This window comes from Dermochelys coriacea, chromosome 5 (assembly GCF_009764565.3).
Source record: "Dermochelys coriacea isolate rDerCor1 chromosome 5, rDerCor1.pri.v4, whole genome shotgun sequence".
Lineage (NCBI taxonomy): Eukaryota > Metazoa > Chordata > Testudines > Dermochelyidae > Dermochelys > Dermochelys coriacea.
In genome coordinates, this window is record NC_050072.1 from 110,480,708 (window position 1) to 110,496,512 (window position 15,805).

Below are 15,805 nucleotides of genomic sequence, written 5' to 3' on the forward strand. Positions count from 1 at the left end.
AGAGGGAGTAAAGGAAGGGGCCACGGAGCTGGAGAAGCAGACGGGAATGGGGTGGGTCATTCCCTAAGAAAAGTTATTCTGGAACCCTCTGGCTGCTGCTGCTGCTGCTTCTGCCATTACGGCCCCAGTGCAGCAGTCCCAGGAGCAGCAATACTTGTACAGCCCCAGAGCCAAGTGTGGAGGAAGGAGCAGAAGGAGATGGGGACAGAGACATGTTCTGGCCCCTGTTCCACTCAGCTGCAGAGTCTGTCAGGGGCTCCAGCAGTTCTGTCCCCATATCCCTCCTGCTGTGCTGGCTCTTGTGCTGGGAGGTCTCTATGCCTGCAGCCTGCTCCCTGCCTTTCCCCAGGTCAGGGACTGTGGGACATGGGTGCCAATGCCAGGGCTGTACCCTCACCTGGGACACAACCAACCCCTAAGCTGGCTCCTCCCCAGCCACCTTTCCTGGGGTGAGCCTGGTCCTAACCATCCCTCACTCCAGTCATTCCCTATACCTCCCCACTCTGGTCAGCCAGTTGTAGCCCTGTGCCCCGCCCCATCCCATGTCAGTTCTGAGTCCCTGGCCCCTCTGCTGTCCTGTATTTTCACTTCGCCACAATTGACTCCACAATTCTGCCACCATTATCCATGCCCCAAAGCTTCTTATCCAAGCTTGAATCAGGACTCAGAGGGCTGCTATGGACAGAAAAGGATCCTGGAGAACCCTAACTAGGGCTCTTGGGGAATGACCCAACACCTGTCTACTTCCCTAACTCCCTGGCCCCTTCCTTTACTCCCTCTTCTCCTCCCCTGTTTCAATCAACCTCTGCTTTTTTTACTCACAAAATTGTGAGCCCAGTTAATGTCCCTGGGATGCATAAGTAACTTAAGTCTCTGACTGTACCCAGAAATACAATTTTTAGATGTTTAACTGAGTTAAGGGCCCCTTAAAGTAAAGTTGAAAAATGTGGTCTCACCTTGTCTAATTAGGCATGCTGTGGTGCTTACAGGATAGAAAGATACAGACACAGTAGGTGAAGGGAAATAGAAAGGAAGGAAGAAATGCACCCACCATGCATATGCTTTGCTAGGCTCCAGCACTATAAAGTTGATCAGAATATCACTGCTCTCCCAGATTCCATTGTATTGTAGAGAATGAACAAACTCACCTCCCCAGAATTATGCTGAGTCTGTGCTATAAGCATTGCCAACCTCAAGCTTTCAAAAATCGTGAGTCAGCCCCCCATGCTCAAAAAAAGGGAAAAAAAAACCCACAAAATTGTTTAGAAATTTCATGCCTTTTAAGCCATTTAATATTGGGTTTTCTTTATTTGCCTTCTAGTCTTGAAGAATGAGAACTGTATAGGCTCAAACTTTTCTCAGGAAGATGGAAGGTTAGAAATTTTGTGTTTAAATGCAAGCCAAAATTCCCGTATCTTCACATGACTCAAAGAACGACTGCTTTAAGCAAAAAAACCCAACACCAAATATTGTGAGACACACAAATAAAATTGTAACAGCTGGCAACACTGTAAGCAGGAAAGTGGGAGGTCACAAGCTGGAGAGTGAAGTATGTGAGAAATTGAGTCTTCACTTTCCTCAGCTCCCCATTCAGTGATGTTGTAGAGGAAAAAGAAAAAGGAGGATTTGTGGCACCTTAGAGACTAACAAATTTATTTGAGCATAAGCTTTCGTGAGCTACAACTCACTTCATCGGATGCATTCAGTGGAAAATACAGTGGGGAGATTTATATACACAGAGAACATGAAACAATGGGTGTTACCGTACACACTGTAACCAGAGTGATCACTTAAGGTGAGCTATTACCAGCAGGAGAGCACAGGGGAGGGGGGAACCTTTTGTAGTAATAATCAAGGTGGGCCATTTCCAGCAGTTGACAAGAACGTCTGAGGAACAGTTGGGGGGGGGGGAGAGGAAGATAAACATGGACGCCCTATCATCTCAGACATTGGCACCCTGACAGCAGGAATGTCTATCTATGTAGACTCCCTCCTCAGGCCCTATGCTACTAGCACTCCCAGTTATCTTCGAGACACCACTGACTTCCTGAGGAAACTACAATCCATCAGTGATCTTCCTGAAAACACCATCCTGGCCACTATGGATGTAGAAGCCCTCTACATCAACATTCCACACAAAGATGGACTACAAGCCGTCAGGAACAGTATCCCTGATAATGTCACCACAAACCTGATGGCTGAACTTTGTGACTTTGTCCTCACCCATAACTATTTCACATTTGGGGACAATGTATATCTTCAAATCAGCGGTACTGCTATGGGTACCCACATGGCACCACAGCATGCCAACATTTTTATGGCTGACTTAGAACAACGCTTCCTCAGCTCTCGTCCCCTAACGCCCCTACTCTACTTGCGCTACATTGATGACATCTTCATCATCTGGACCCATGGAAAAGAAGCCCTTGAGGAATTCCACCATGATTTCAACAATTTCCATCCCACCATCAACCTCAGCCTGGACCAGTCCACACAAGAGATCCACTTCCTGGACACTACGGTGCTAATAAGCGATGGTCACATAAACACCACCCTATACCGGAAACCTACTGACCTAGGAATTCCTATCTACATACCTCCAGCTTTCATTCAGACCACACCATATGATCCATTGTCTACAGCCAAACTCTACTATACAACCGCATTTGCTCCAATCCCTCAGACAGAGACAAACACCTACAAGATCTCTATCAAGCATTCTTACAACTACAATACCCACCTGCTGAAGTGAAGAAACAAATTGACAGAGCCAGAAGAGTACCCAGAAGTTACCTACTACAGGACAGGCCCAACAAAGAAAATAACAGAACGCCACTAGCCATCACCTTCAGCCCCCAACTAAAACCTCTCCAATGCATCATCAAGGATCTACAACCTATCCTGAAGGACGACCCATCACTCTCACAGATCTTGGGAGACAGGCCAGTCCTTGCTTACAGACAGCCCCCCAACCTGAAGCAAATACTCACCAGCAACCACACACCACACACAACAGAACCACTAACCCAGGAACCTATCCTTGCAACAAAGCCTGTTGCCCACTGTGTCCACATATCTATTCAGGGGACACCATCATAGGGCCTAATCACATCAGCCACAATATCAGAGGCTCGTTCACCTGCACATCAACCAATGTGATATATGCCATCATGTGCCAGCAGTGCCCCTCTGCCATGTACATTGGTCAAACTGGACAGTCTCTACATAAAAGAATAAATGGACACAAATAAGACGTCAAGAATATAACATTCAAAAACCAGTTGGAGAACACTTCAATCTCTCTGGTCACTCGATTACAGACCTAAAAGCGGCAATACTTCAACAAAAAAAACTCCAAAAACAGACTCCAACGAGAGACTGCTGAATTGGAATTAATTTGCAAACTGGATACAATTAACTTAGGCTTGAATGGAGACTGGGAGTGGATGGGTCATTACACAAAGTAAAACTATTTCCCCATGTTTATCTCCCCTCCCCCCCACCCCAATGTTCCTCAGACATTTTGGTCAGCTGCTGGACATGGCCCACCTTGATTATCACTACAAAAGGTCCCACCCCCACTCCCCGCTCTCCCGCTGGTAATAGCTCACCTTAAGTGATCACTCTGGTTACAGTGTGTATGGTAATACTCATTGTTTCATGTTCTCTGTATATATAAATCTCCCCACTGTATTTTCCACTGAATGCATCCGATGAAGTGAACTGTAGCTCACGAAAGCTTATGCTCAAATAAATTTGTTAGTCTCTAAGGTGCCACAAGTCCTCCTTTTTCTTTTTCCTCCACAGCATCACTGAATGGGGAACTGAGGAAAGTGAAGACTCAATTTCTCACATACTTCACTCTCCAGCTTGTGATCTCCCACTTTCCTGCTTACAGTGTTGCCAGCTGTTATAATTTTATTTGTGTCTCACAATATTTGGTGTTGTTTTTTTTTTGCTTAAAGCACTTGTTCTTGGAGTCATGTGAATACAGTAGTCTTCAAAAAAAAAAAAAAAAAGAATAGTCTTTTTGCAAATACAGACTAACACGGCTGCTACTCTGAAACCTGTGGAGGAAAGTGTCACCACTGTAAACAAGGCATTGCAGAAATGGAAATCCTGAAGAAGGGGTGGAGGGTAAGCATCCCACACAAACATTTTGAGATTAACCTTTCTTGGGCTTTTATTTTTATATTAGTTCTTGGACTGGGCCAGAACCTTCAGCTGTGCAGCATCAATGGAATGGGGGTTAACAGAATCAACTGAGCAAGGGAAGCAGCTCAGTGCAGGAGCAACACCCAACTACCAAACAAAATGATGAATCTGAAAAAGACTTACTGTTCCCGGCAAGCCCGAGCAGCTGTATTCCAAGTGACTTTCCGGTCTGTGATCAGGAAATAGCAGCTGCTGCCATGATGGCTCCATCCAGATGGGCATTTTTTCATGCTAACATCCTGAAATAAAAAGAGTGCTCATGCTCAGAGTGACTAGTTAATAGCATCTGCCTTCTAAAGCGCTGCTTTAACGTGCCTCGTCAGGATCAAAAACAAACACAAACATTTGTTTATATTAATAAAACTGAAGGAGTTTTTTAAATTCAACATCAGTAACTTCAAAAGATAGACTGGGTACAACATTCATCTAGTGGAGTAGGCATGCACAAGATCAAAGCAGTTATGCTATATTTAGGGTTTAAATTCTAACAGAGTGTTTCCCAGAGCTCCCCATGCCTCCCGCATTCAGGGTTCCGGGATGCACCAGGGCTTGGAGCTTCCGCCCCGTGGGGTGTGCTGGGATATGGGGCTCCTCAGTGCACCAGGGTTCAGGGCTTTAGCCCTGTGGGGCGTGCCAGGGCTCGGGGTGTCTGCGGTGCATCAGGGCTGACCTCCTGCACAACAGGCCATAGCATCTCACCCAGTAATTCCTGTTTGAAGCCCAAAAACTTGTGGTTGAACTTGCACATATATTTTAGATAGACATTAAATGTTGATTTAAAGACTTGAAGCGACTAAGAATCCACCACAGCTCTTGGTAAACTGTTCCAGGGATTAATTACCCTCACTGTCATAAACATACAGCTAAGGGTAGCCTAGAATTCCTCTTTACCTGTAAGGGGTTAAGAAGCTCAAATAATCTGGTTGGCACCTGACCAAAAGGACCAATGGGGAAAGAAATCTGGGGGGGGAGGCTTTGTTTGTGCTCTGTGTTGTGTGTTCTCTGGGGAAGCAGAGAAACATCAGGTCAGAAAACTCCTTCTCCTAAAATCATCCTAAAATGAGTCTCAATATTGCAAAAAGAGTAAGTAAATAAGGCAAGGCGCATTAGATTATCTTTTGTTTTTAGCTTGTGAATTTTCCCTATTCTTAGAGGGAGGTTTATCCCTGTTTTTTGTAACTTTAAAGTTTTGCCTAGAGGGGAATCCTCTTTGTTTTGAATCTGATTACTCTGTAAAGTTATCTTCCATCCTGATTTTACAGAGGTGCTTCTTTTATTTTTTTTTCCTGTATAATAAAGTTCTGTTTCTTAGGAATCTGGTTTACCTATTTGGTTGGTATATTATTTCCTCCCCAGGAAAGGGGGTGAAGAGTTTGAGGGGATATTTTAGGGAACAGAAACTCCAAGTGGTCCTTTTCCTGAATCTTTGTCTAACTCACTTGGTGGTGGTGACAGCAGTACCTATCCAAGGACAAGGAAGGATTTTTGCCTTGGGGAAGTTTTTAACCTAAGTTGGTAGAAATAAACTTAGGGGGTCTTTCATGCGGGTCCCCACACCTGTATCCTAGAGTTCAGAGTGGGGAGGGAACCTTGACACTCACTAATAAAATTTAGACCTTATTCCCAGTTTGAAATAGTCTAACTTCAACTTCCAGCCACTGGACTTTAAGTCTTTGTCTGCTAAATTAAAGAGCCCTCTGATATTGATTCTCTGTATGGTCTTTACAGCCCATGAGCAAGTCAGCTCCCAACCTTCCCTTCAATATGCTAAATATATTGAGCCCCTTATGTCTCTCACTGTAAGGCATACTTTCCATGCCTCCAATAATTCTTGTTGCTCTTCTCTGATAGTATGTATTAGAGCAGCAGTCAGGAGGTCCACTGTGCTAGGCACTGTATGTTATGGGTCTGCCTACACTGCAATTGAACACCAGCAGCTGACCCATGCCAGCTGACTCAGGCCCACAGGACTACAGTCCTTCCCACAAGGGATTTTAGTTTTTTTGTAATACAGGTTTTGTGTTTGGTTGATACATTCAGGCTACATTTTGGATGAGTCCCATAGCTAAAGGGTCCCAGAGCTCAGGCTCCAGCCTGAGCCCAAACATCTACTCTGCAATTAAATATCCCCATAGCCCAAGCCCTGTGAGCCTGAATCAGCTGGCACAGGCCAGACGAAGGGGTTTAATTGCAGTGTAGACATACCCAAAGAGATTAAGAAACACTCCTTGCCCGAAAGAGTTTACAATCTAATTCAGACTGTGTGACCGATACAAGATAGAATTAGTTGCCATTTCACACAGTGAAGAGTGACCACTGGGGCCATCGAGTTTCCTCTGTGTTTTAGGTCCTGATTCTTGCTCAGTGTACACATCTAAAAAGATGTGTACAAAGATGGCGTTAAGGGTTTGTGTAGATGAACAGTTAGTATGTAGCAGACCCTACAGCCAGAGAGTCCCTAGGGTCCGGTGAATTGGTGCTACCACTCTGGGCCCCATGTTTTGGAAGGCCGTGCCTTGGGCTGGCATGGTTGGCCGGCACGCATGGGCAGCGTGTGAACCGCTGGCTGCGGGAGCCTAGACCCCAGCCCTGCCCCTTCCACGAGAGGGAGTGCACACCACCAGAAGGGAGAGCATGCGGTAGTGCCACTGCAGCCTCCCCAACCCCAGAGCTCCGGGAGGGAGAGCATGCAGCGGCACTGCTGTAGCCTCCTCAGTCCCGGGAAGGCAGGCAGCATGGCTCCAGCCCCCTGGAGCCCAGCGGCACTGCCAAAATGGGGCCCTGGGTGCGGAGTGAGGACGGGGCCATGCTTGGCCATTTCAGGAAACACCACCTCCCCGCTCCTGTCCAGTGTGGTTGGTTCCGGAAGGGTATGTCTACGCTGGCAAGCTTCTGTGCCACAAGTGATACCAACTTTATTAAAATGGTGGAATTAAACTGCTGTTGCATGTTCACACTGTGCTCCTTGTGATGCTGGAGCGCATCCACATTAGCAGCTCTTGCAATGGCGAAGAGAGCAGTGCATTGTGGTAGCTATCCCACTGTGCAACTGTCCGCAGGGCGCTTTGGGAAGGGTTTGCAAGGCCTCATGGGGCAGGCACAGCATCACATGATGCAGATTTCCCAATTCCATTGTTCCATGGGCATCCTACTACATTGCCAGTTGGTTTTCAACTGAAGGGGGGCGGGGAGTTGTGTGACAGGGAGTGTGTGTGTGTGTATGAAGTGGGGGAGCAATAGTGTTTTTTGGGGGACGAGAGTGTGTCAACATGCTGTCTTGTAATTTCAGACAGCGGCAGGAAGCAACCAGTCCTGAGGCAAGGGGAGGGGGGGAACCCTGACATCAGCCCCCACCTCCCTCCCTGGGCATTCTTACACACCCACACACACATGCCTCTGTGTTCAACAACCCGAGCATTTCACATTAATGGTCTGCTTTACGTGCAGATCAGCACAGCATGCAATGGCGGTCAGAAACGGTGCTTTGAAAGGGGAGGGGCACATGTCTCCAGGGCAGCCGAGTTCAAAACAATGAGCAGAGCACCTTGTGGGACAGCTCCGGAGGCCAATTACAGCACAGAAAGCAATCAAGTGTCTACACTGGCATTAGCTTGCTGGAGGCTCTGCGCAAATAGCCTTATGAGTCTCGTCGAGGTGGTTGTTTTGCAGCGCTGCAACTGAGAAGTTTCTGTGCACAAAGTGGCTTGGTAGCGTGTACATGTCTGCAGTTTGAGCACAAAAAGCTGCTTTACTGTGCAGAAGCTTGCCTGTGTAGACAAGCCCTTATTGTCCATGTGGACTCTGGTACTATGCACTAGGAGTTTTGTAGTGCACATTGGCCTACTCTGCTTTGAAATGGAAGTAGGTCAAAGCACACTACAGAACATTTAGTGCATGGTAGCAGGGTCCATGCAACCAGTTAGTGCACAGCTCCCTAGTGCACTGTAGTTTTACGTTCCAGCTTGCTGCATGCTAACTGTTCATCTACACAAGCCCTAAGCCATCTTGATGCTTCACTGAACCCAGGGCATCAGAATGCCAGACTGGTCTGCAATATAATTTACAGCAACCTGGCTACTGTATGCTGGCTGCCAATGTCAGCTGGAGATCAGCTGGGTGCATGGAGCCCTAGCCACGCTGAATCCACTAGTAGGCAGAAAGAGGGTGGTATGAGAAGCCACTACTGCAGTGATATACCACTCAAAGATCCTCCTATGTAGTGGAAGCCCTGGTAGCCCAGTGTAGGACTGCTTTGCACCACCACAGCAGAGCAAAGCATTCTAACATACCAGTGAATCAGGCGCCTATGCTTCATCATTTCATACCAACATGTCTAAAAGTGTGTCTGTTGGGGTTGCGTACATCTGACAGGCACACATTCCTGAGGCTCAATGATGAAGCAACACTGATGAGACTGCACCTGAAGATGTTTAAGACCATCATGTCAAGAAACAGTATTTTGACAGGTTTTTATTAAGCCTTCTTGAAGTGCTTTTACTTAAAAATGTTTTATAAAGAAATGTTCCCTTTTACTCATCCAAAGGGAAACCTGAATGTATCAATCAAAACACAAAATCTCTATTACAATAAACTAAAATCCCTTGTGGAAAGGACTATACTATTCGACATTGGGGAAGCTTTAAATTAAATGCACACAAAGGGCAGACAATAGTTACCTTGCTTTCTGAAGTCTGTAACTTCCACGAAATTCCATCACATTGAAATAAGTTTTGGGTGCCTTCTTCAAAATGCAAGAGCCCGTCTAAATCAGGTGTGCAGCTCTTTGGAAAGGAGAGGACCAGGTCCTGAAAAAGGGAATAACATTTCCACATTGAAGCAAAATGGTTTTATGGAACAGAATAAATGGTCAGTTTTTACTTCAAGAGATTGTGACATTCATAGGCGCTGACTTACTCAAATCCTGGGGGTGCTCGACCCCTTCTCTCCACCAGGCCCCGCTCCAACTCCACCACTTCCTCCAAGCCCCCAAGCCCGCCTCTTCCTGCCCCTGCTCTTCTCCCTCCCACACAGCACCTCCTGCATGCTGCTGAACAGCTGATCCACCACGGGCAGGGGCAGGACGCATCGGGAGGGAGGGGGAGGAGCTGATCAGCAGGGCTGCTGGTGGGCAGGAGGTGCTGATCCGCAGGACTGCTACTTTTTTCCCCGTGGGTGCTCCAGCCCCACAGCACCCATGGAGTCTGTGCCTATGGTGACATGCTAATGCTAAATGGGTTGAGTTGTTAATTTATCCATGTATTGGCTAAATTAGTCTAAACTAAGAACTAGAAGAGTAAATTTTGGAGGTGGGGTTGGACAGGAGATATCAGAGGTGTTAAATCCTCTCAGATAACAGCTTGAGTTAAAACAAAAAGAAAAGGAGTACTTGTGGCACCTTAGAGACTAACAAATTTATTAGAGCATAAGCTTTCGTGAGCTACAGCTCACTTCATCGGATGCATTTGGTGGAAAAAAAAGGTTTTTTTTTTTTTTTTTCCACCAAATGCATCCGATGAAGTGAGCTGTAGCTCACGAAAGCTTATGCTCTAATAAATTTGTTAGTCTCTAAGGTGCCACAAGTACTCCTTTTCTTTTTGCGAATACAGACTAACACGGCTGCTACTCTGAAACCTGAGTTAAAACAGATGGTGAAAACTCATATGAAACAAAAGGTCTTCATACCTGTTGGCTAGAGTGTGATTCAGACATCAGCTCTGCCTTATCAGTTTGTGGGACTTCTGTCTTCCTGGAGGATAACACCTTTATCTTTGTCTGCCCTTGGTTAATTATTGACTTGTTAGCCTTGTTTGCATTAGCTGATGAGGTGTCATCCTCTACTCTGAGAGACACCAATCCATGATACTTGATTTTAAAAGTAAAAAAAAAAAAAAAAAAAAAAAAAAAAAAGAGAGAGAGAGAGAGAGAGGATTATTATTCATAAGCAACTTCAAAATTCTCCTCACAAAAATGGAAAGGAATTTTGAAACACAAATTATTGTCAATCAAGGGGAAGAGACCCTCAAAGAAAAAGATGGAGAGAATGAGACAGTGCAGTCAGTATTAACTACATCAAATTATTAAAGTTGTAGTACATGCAGCTAAGGTAAGACACAATAAGGAAATAATCATAGAAGAAACCACATCATAATATTCTTACTTTAAAAGCCACATTGGTTCCATTTCTTAACACAGATGAAGGATGAACCTGAAAAGGCCAGACAGTGAAATGAGTTTGGCATATCTACACAATATAGAAACAGGTAGCTATCTGAAGCTTTTCACGAAAGTCTCATTGGGGTTGCTGGTTAGATAATTTAGGTGAGCAAAAACTACAGATTTTATTCTTGGTTTTAATTTTTTTCCCCTATAATGGAGGCGGATGATATCTGAAAGTGGGCAATTAAAAATGTCCTACATTACAAGGACTATAATAGCATAGTATCAGAGGGGTAGCCATGTTAGTCTGGATCTGTAAAACGGGCAAAGAATCCTGTGGCACCTTATAGACTAACAGACATATTGGAGCAACCGACGAAGTGGGTATTTACCCATGAAAGCTAATGCTCCAATACATCTGTTAGTCTATAAGGTGCCACAGGACTCTTTGCCACTATAATAGCATAGTTATAGCACTGTAGCTATGCCAACATAACCCCATAGTGTAGACAGCCTACAGCAATGGAAAAGGTTTTTCTGTCACTGTAGAACTCCATCTCCCTGAGAAACATTAGCTAGGAGAACTGAAACATTCTTCCATCCACCAAGCTGTGTCTTCACTGGGAGCTACATTGTCATAGCTACAGTGCTTAGGGGTGTGGATTTTTCACACCCCCGAGTGCCATAGCTGTATCAACCTGAATTTTATGTGTAGACCAGGCCTGACACACAAAGGTGTGCTCATGATTTCTTTACATAACCAAAAAGAAAAGGAGTAGTTGTGGCACCTTAGAGACTAACAAATTTATTAGAGCATAAGCTTTCGTGAGCTACAGCTCACTTCATCGGATGCTGTAGCTCACGAAAGCTTATGCTCTAATAAATTTGTTAGTCTAAGGTGCCACAAGTACTCCTTTTCTTTTTGCGAATACAGACTAACACGGCTGCTACTCTGAAACCTTTACATAACCAGTTAAAGATCACAGTCATGTCCCAATCAAATCAGTGTACATGAAATCTGCCTAATGAGGTGTCTCCACTGTTTTTTCCAAATTAGGTAAATTTTATTTCCTTGTTTATTTTCTAGTATCTTCAGGATCAGATGATTAGCTCCTGTAAATTGACCTCATTCCATTAATTTCAATAGAGCTCTACTGATTTACCCCAGGTGAGAAGCTACCCCATCCAAATCTGCATTATTTTGGTTTGTTGCTTGATACACATTTCCTTCCTCAACTCCGTCTGTCTTTCTCACATAGACAGCTCCTCAGTGTCAAGGCTTTCCGAAGATACAGTATATTCTTAAAAAGCTCTTAAGTCTGATCCACTGAATGCACAGATATTTCCTAGTTTCAGTAAATTCAGGTAAAATCACTGTTTTAAAAAATATATATTATCATCCCATCACCATAAAATAGATCTGCCTTACTATTTTGCCATTTCTGACAGCTCTAAGCCTCATCCGTGACAGATTCACCAAGTTGAATTCCTGTAACACATCCCCTCTATCCACCATCATCACTTTGGAAGAGGATAGCGGAATTCCTTCCAAGTGAACAGTGCCAGGATTGGAGGGCGATGAGGACCCTGAGGAAACTGGAATCAGTGCGCCTGTCCCCCATAAGTTGTGCTTGTTTTGGCCAGAGGAACGGAAAGAGCTGCATTGACCTGAAAGCATACAAGATGGCAGATGGTCAGTTCATTTTACATGAGCAGATAGCTGGTCACATTGACTAGGGCACTGAAACAGCTTGTCATTAAAAGTTGGATGATTTTTCATCTAATGTTGCCGATTTGCTATTTATTCACTAGTCCTCATTTCTCCTATTTATTTACCTAGAGGAAAAGAGCATTTGTGTATAGTATTGTCTGTGAATCATAAAAGTATAAATACTTTAGTACAAGTAAATAAAATCAACTCCCAGAAAATGAAATGCACTAAGAGGTACCTGTTGAAGGTACACACTTGGTCCATAGATTTTCAGGTATAATGAACAATTTTGGTAATATTTATGCCCTAATGATTTTCTCTCATCCCAAACAAAATTTTGCTGCCCTGTAAATGAGCACACATATTCTGTAGCACTCTCTTCTGACCCTCATATGGTTCTGCAGCAGCTGGCCTCAGTTTCCCTTTACCCAGGAGATAATCAATAAGTCCAACAAGGCCGTCACACACACCAATGCCCCTACCATATACTCAAACACAGTCTTTTTTGTCCCAGTCTCACATCAGATACAAACCCTCCTTTCCTGAAGGTCTGTCTATTTTGAATAATCACAGGTTTCAGAGTAGCAGCCGTGTTAGTCTGTATTCGCAAAAAGAAAAGGAGTACCGGTGGCACCTTAGAGACTAACAAATTTATTAGAGCATAAGCTTTCGTGAGCTACAGCTCACTTCATCGGATGCAGTGAGCTGTAGCTCACGAAAGCTTATGCTCTAATAAATTTGTTAGTTTCTAAGGTGCCACCGGTACTCCTTTTCTTTTTGTCTATTTTGAAGCTCCAAATAAGTCTCTCAGATCTTCCACTGGGCACCACCACTCCTTTCTGAAGCCTATCTATTTCCTTTCATAGTCTCTCTCCTCTTCAACTTCCCCAGATAATTCCTCCCTGGCTGTTCCTTATTATCTTTCCCTTTGGAGTCCTTGAGTTACTGAGCTCCGTGGATCCTCAGACGACACCTTCAGAAGGCTTCCCCAACTGCTTCTCTCAGGAGTCTTATCAAGAGCTCAGCACCACCTCAAATAGCTCCCCAGTTACTCTTCTCTGTCTCCAGCTACAATCCCTCGCTGTTTGACTATTTCTCACACAAAGCTCTCTCCCTCTCCTGTCCATTCTTCTCTGCCTTATAAAGCCCAGGTATCTTTCCCACCAATGAATCAGCAGCAGCCAGTTGGTCCCAGGTGCCTTCCTTATCAGTCATTTGGGTAGCAAGCAATCAGTCATAGGTGCCGCCTTTTTCACGCTTTGACATGGTCCTATTTTCCTTTCAAACCAGTTTTACACTGATGAATCTCTGACTTCAGTTGAGTAATTTGGATTTACATCAATGTTGCCAATAGGGTGACCAGATAGCAAGTGTGAAATATTGGGACACTTATTTTTGTGGGCAGGGGAAGGGGAGGATATAACTGCCTATATAAGACAAAGCCCCTAATATTGGGATGTCTGGTCATCCCAGTTACTAAACAGAAAATCAGACCCTGAACCTTTAAAAATGACCTTTGCAAAACTAACCCAAATTCATTTTCACATTTATATGGGTAATGCTGTTCTGCTAGGCCAGGGGTTCTCAAACTGGGGGTCAGGACCCCTCAGGGGGTCGAGAGGTTATTACATGGGGGGTTGCAAGCTATCAGCCTCTACCCCAAAGCTGGCTTTGCCTCCAGCATTTATAATGGTGTTAAATATATAAAAAAGTGTTTTTAATTTATGGGGGGGGGTCACACTCAGAGGCTTGCTATGTGAAAGGGGTCACCAGTACAAAAGTTTGAGAAGCACTGTGCTAGGCAGTTAGCATTCAATCTTCAAAGAATTTAGCTGTCTAGATAATTATTGGTATTTTCCTCATCTGTTTCCACATTAAAACATTCCACACTTAATCACTGAAAAATGCTACAGTATTGTAGAACAACTGCTCAAACCAGTAGGATACTATAGAATTTATTTTAGGGCTGGGTTCAGTTGTTAGATTTTTTTCTGACATCTTTCCCAAAGGAGTGCAACAACTGTTATACAATCACCAGAAAAACATTTTAGTGGACCTTCAAAATAAATTCCTTTGAAAATAATGATGAATGCTGAAATTTAACGTGCTTGTTGTTAGCAAAGGTTTTTTTCTTTTGTACTTGTTGCTTTCTCCATGCTATGTTTCCTCAGAGGAAGAATAGAGTTATGTCAGAGAATAAATGGGTCTGCAATTGTCAATCCTGTTTTCTTTTTTCTTTTTTTAATTAAGCGTTTTGATTTGAAGGTAAATGTTGTTGAAAGTAAGTAGCTACTCAGCCAAAATTGCTCCAGATTTTAAAGATGATGATCAAAAGAGAATACCTCCTTTTGAATCCAGAATTTTCACTACAGCTTTTGTCCTGGTGCCAAGAATTGCATTCACAGGGGAGTTCAGAACTACTTCAAAGACCTCATCATCTTCCTCTAATCCGTCATAAGTAATTGCTATATTCCACGTCTTGGTTGACATTCCTACCAGAAGTAAACATTTTAATTACTCTTTAATTGCTATTTCAATCAATCTGGGTGTCAAAAAAAATTTAATTAACATGTCTACAGCTAGAATAGAATAGCTTGTGTATGCTATTGTGCTCATACCAACTGACTGGACTCCTGCTGTTCTCCCAAATAACACTAAGAGACCAAATTTGTTCCTGGACAATGATGATTCAGTTCATGTGCATACACTGTAATAAAAAAGCTGCCTTAGACTTAGGAAACGATGGTTGCAATACATAGATTTAGGGGTTCAGTTGCAATTTGAAAGAGAAATGTAATGTATTCTTTTTATTTTAGAATCTTAATTCTAGAGATGCTACAATTATTTAAAACATTTGCATAACTAATCAAAAATTACACCGACTTTTAGTACTATACTTCAAAAGCTAGCTTCTGTTCTCTGTTACAAATTTTGAGTAATGCCTGGCTTTAATTGTGGAAATGAGAACAGATTGTAGTTCTAAGGTAAAGGGTTATTCTGGTTATTAGTTGAAAGACCAATAAATAATCATAATCATATATACGTATATATTTACACACACAACAAAAGGCTTTAGAGGTGAATGCAAAGATCTTCTTTTAAACAATTCCATTCAGAAAAGTTGCATTTCAGTTGGTCAGACCCAGATCCCAGAATGGGCATTATTGTTATAGAAACCTCTTGGATTAGTACTATTTGTGTGTACAAAACTGACTCACAAAGTTAAGATGGATGTTCCGCATGCATGTAGTAAGATAAATATATACAATATTAATTTTTATGCTGCCTCTGCTGGCCTCCCATTTGTTTTGGTCTCCATTTCCTAGTTACCTTTCAGGTGCATCTCCAATCTGAGATTATGGGCTCTTATCCAACGCCCACTGAAATCTATGTAAAGACTCCCATTGACTTCAACCAGCTTGGATTGGCTCCTATGCCACCATTAACTTTCATTTGTAATTTATTATTTTTATTTAATGAGTCCATCACAGTGGTCTCTGAGCATATGTTTTTAAAATAAACATCAAATTAGTTCACCAGTGTTAACTAATTGGACCTCTCCCCACAAATTAAAAATAAACCCAAACACCAGCATCCTCTTAAGATGAAGCCTGAGAAAATACATGATTTTACACGATGCCCTAAAGTCAACAGATCTGGGGCTCCTGCCAGTGTAAACCTAGACAAAGGACCTTCCAGGGGGATAATCTGCCAGTGGGAAGG

At 43.5% G+C, this 15,805-nt stretch overlaps 1 protein-coding gene across 4 annotated transcripts in view; it reads right to left on the minus strand.

Moving 5' to 3' along the window:
* The window catches only part of FREM1 (FRAS1 related extracellular matrix 1), a 111,165-nt gene that overhangs the window by 12,439 nt on the left and 82,921 nt on the right, over positions 1-15,805 (minus strand). For all 4 annotated transcript variants that reach the window (XM_043514867.1, XM_038402814.2, XM_043514871.1 and 1 more), the window contains 6 exons: positions 14,425-14,574; positions 11,801-12,039; positions 10,373-10,420; positions 9,898-10,077; positions 8,892-9,020; positions 4,339-4,454 (listed from right to left, as the gene is read on the minus strand). In XM_043514867.1, coding sequence (XP_043370802.1) covers positions 4,339-4,454; positions 8,892-9,020; positions 9,898-10,077; positions 10,373-10,420; positions 11,801-12,039; positions 14,425-14,574 — 862 coding nt within the window. The remainder of the gene's footprint in view (positions 1-4,338; positions 4,455-8,891; positions 9,021-9,897; positions 10,078-10,372; positions 10,421-11,800; positions 12,040-14,424; positions 14,575-15,805) is intronic.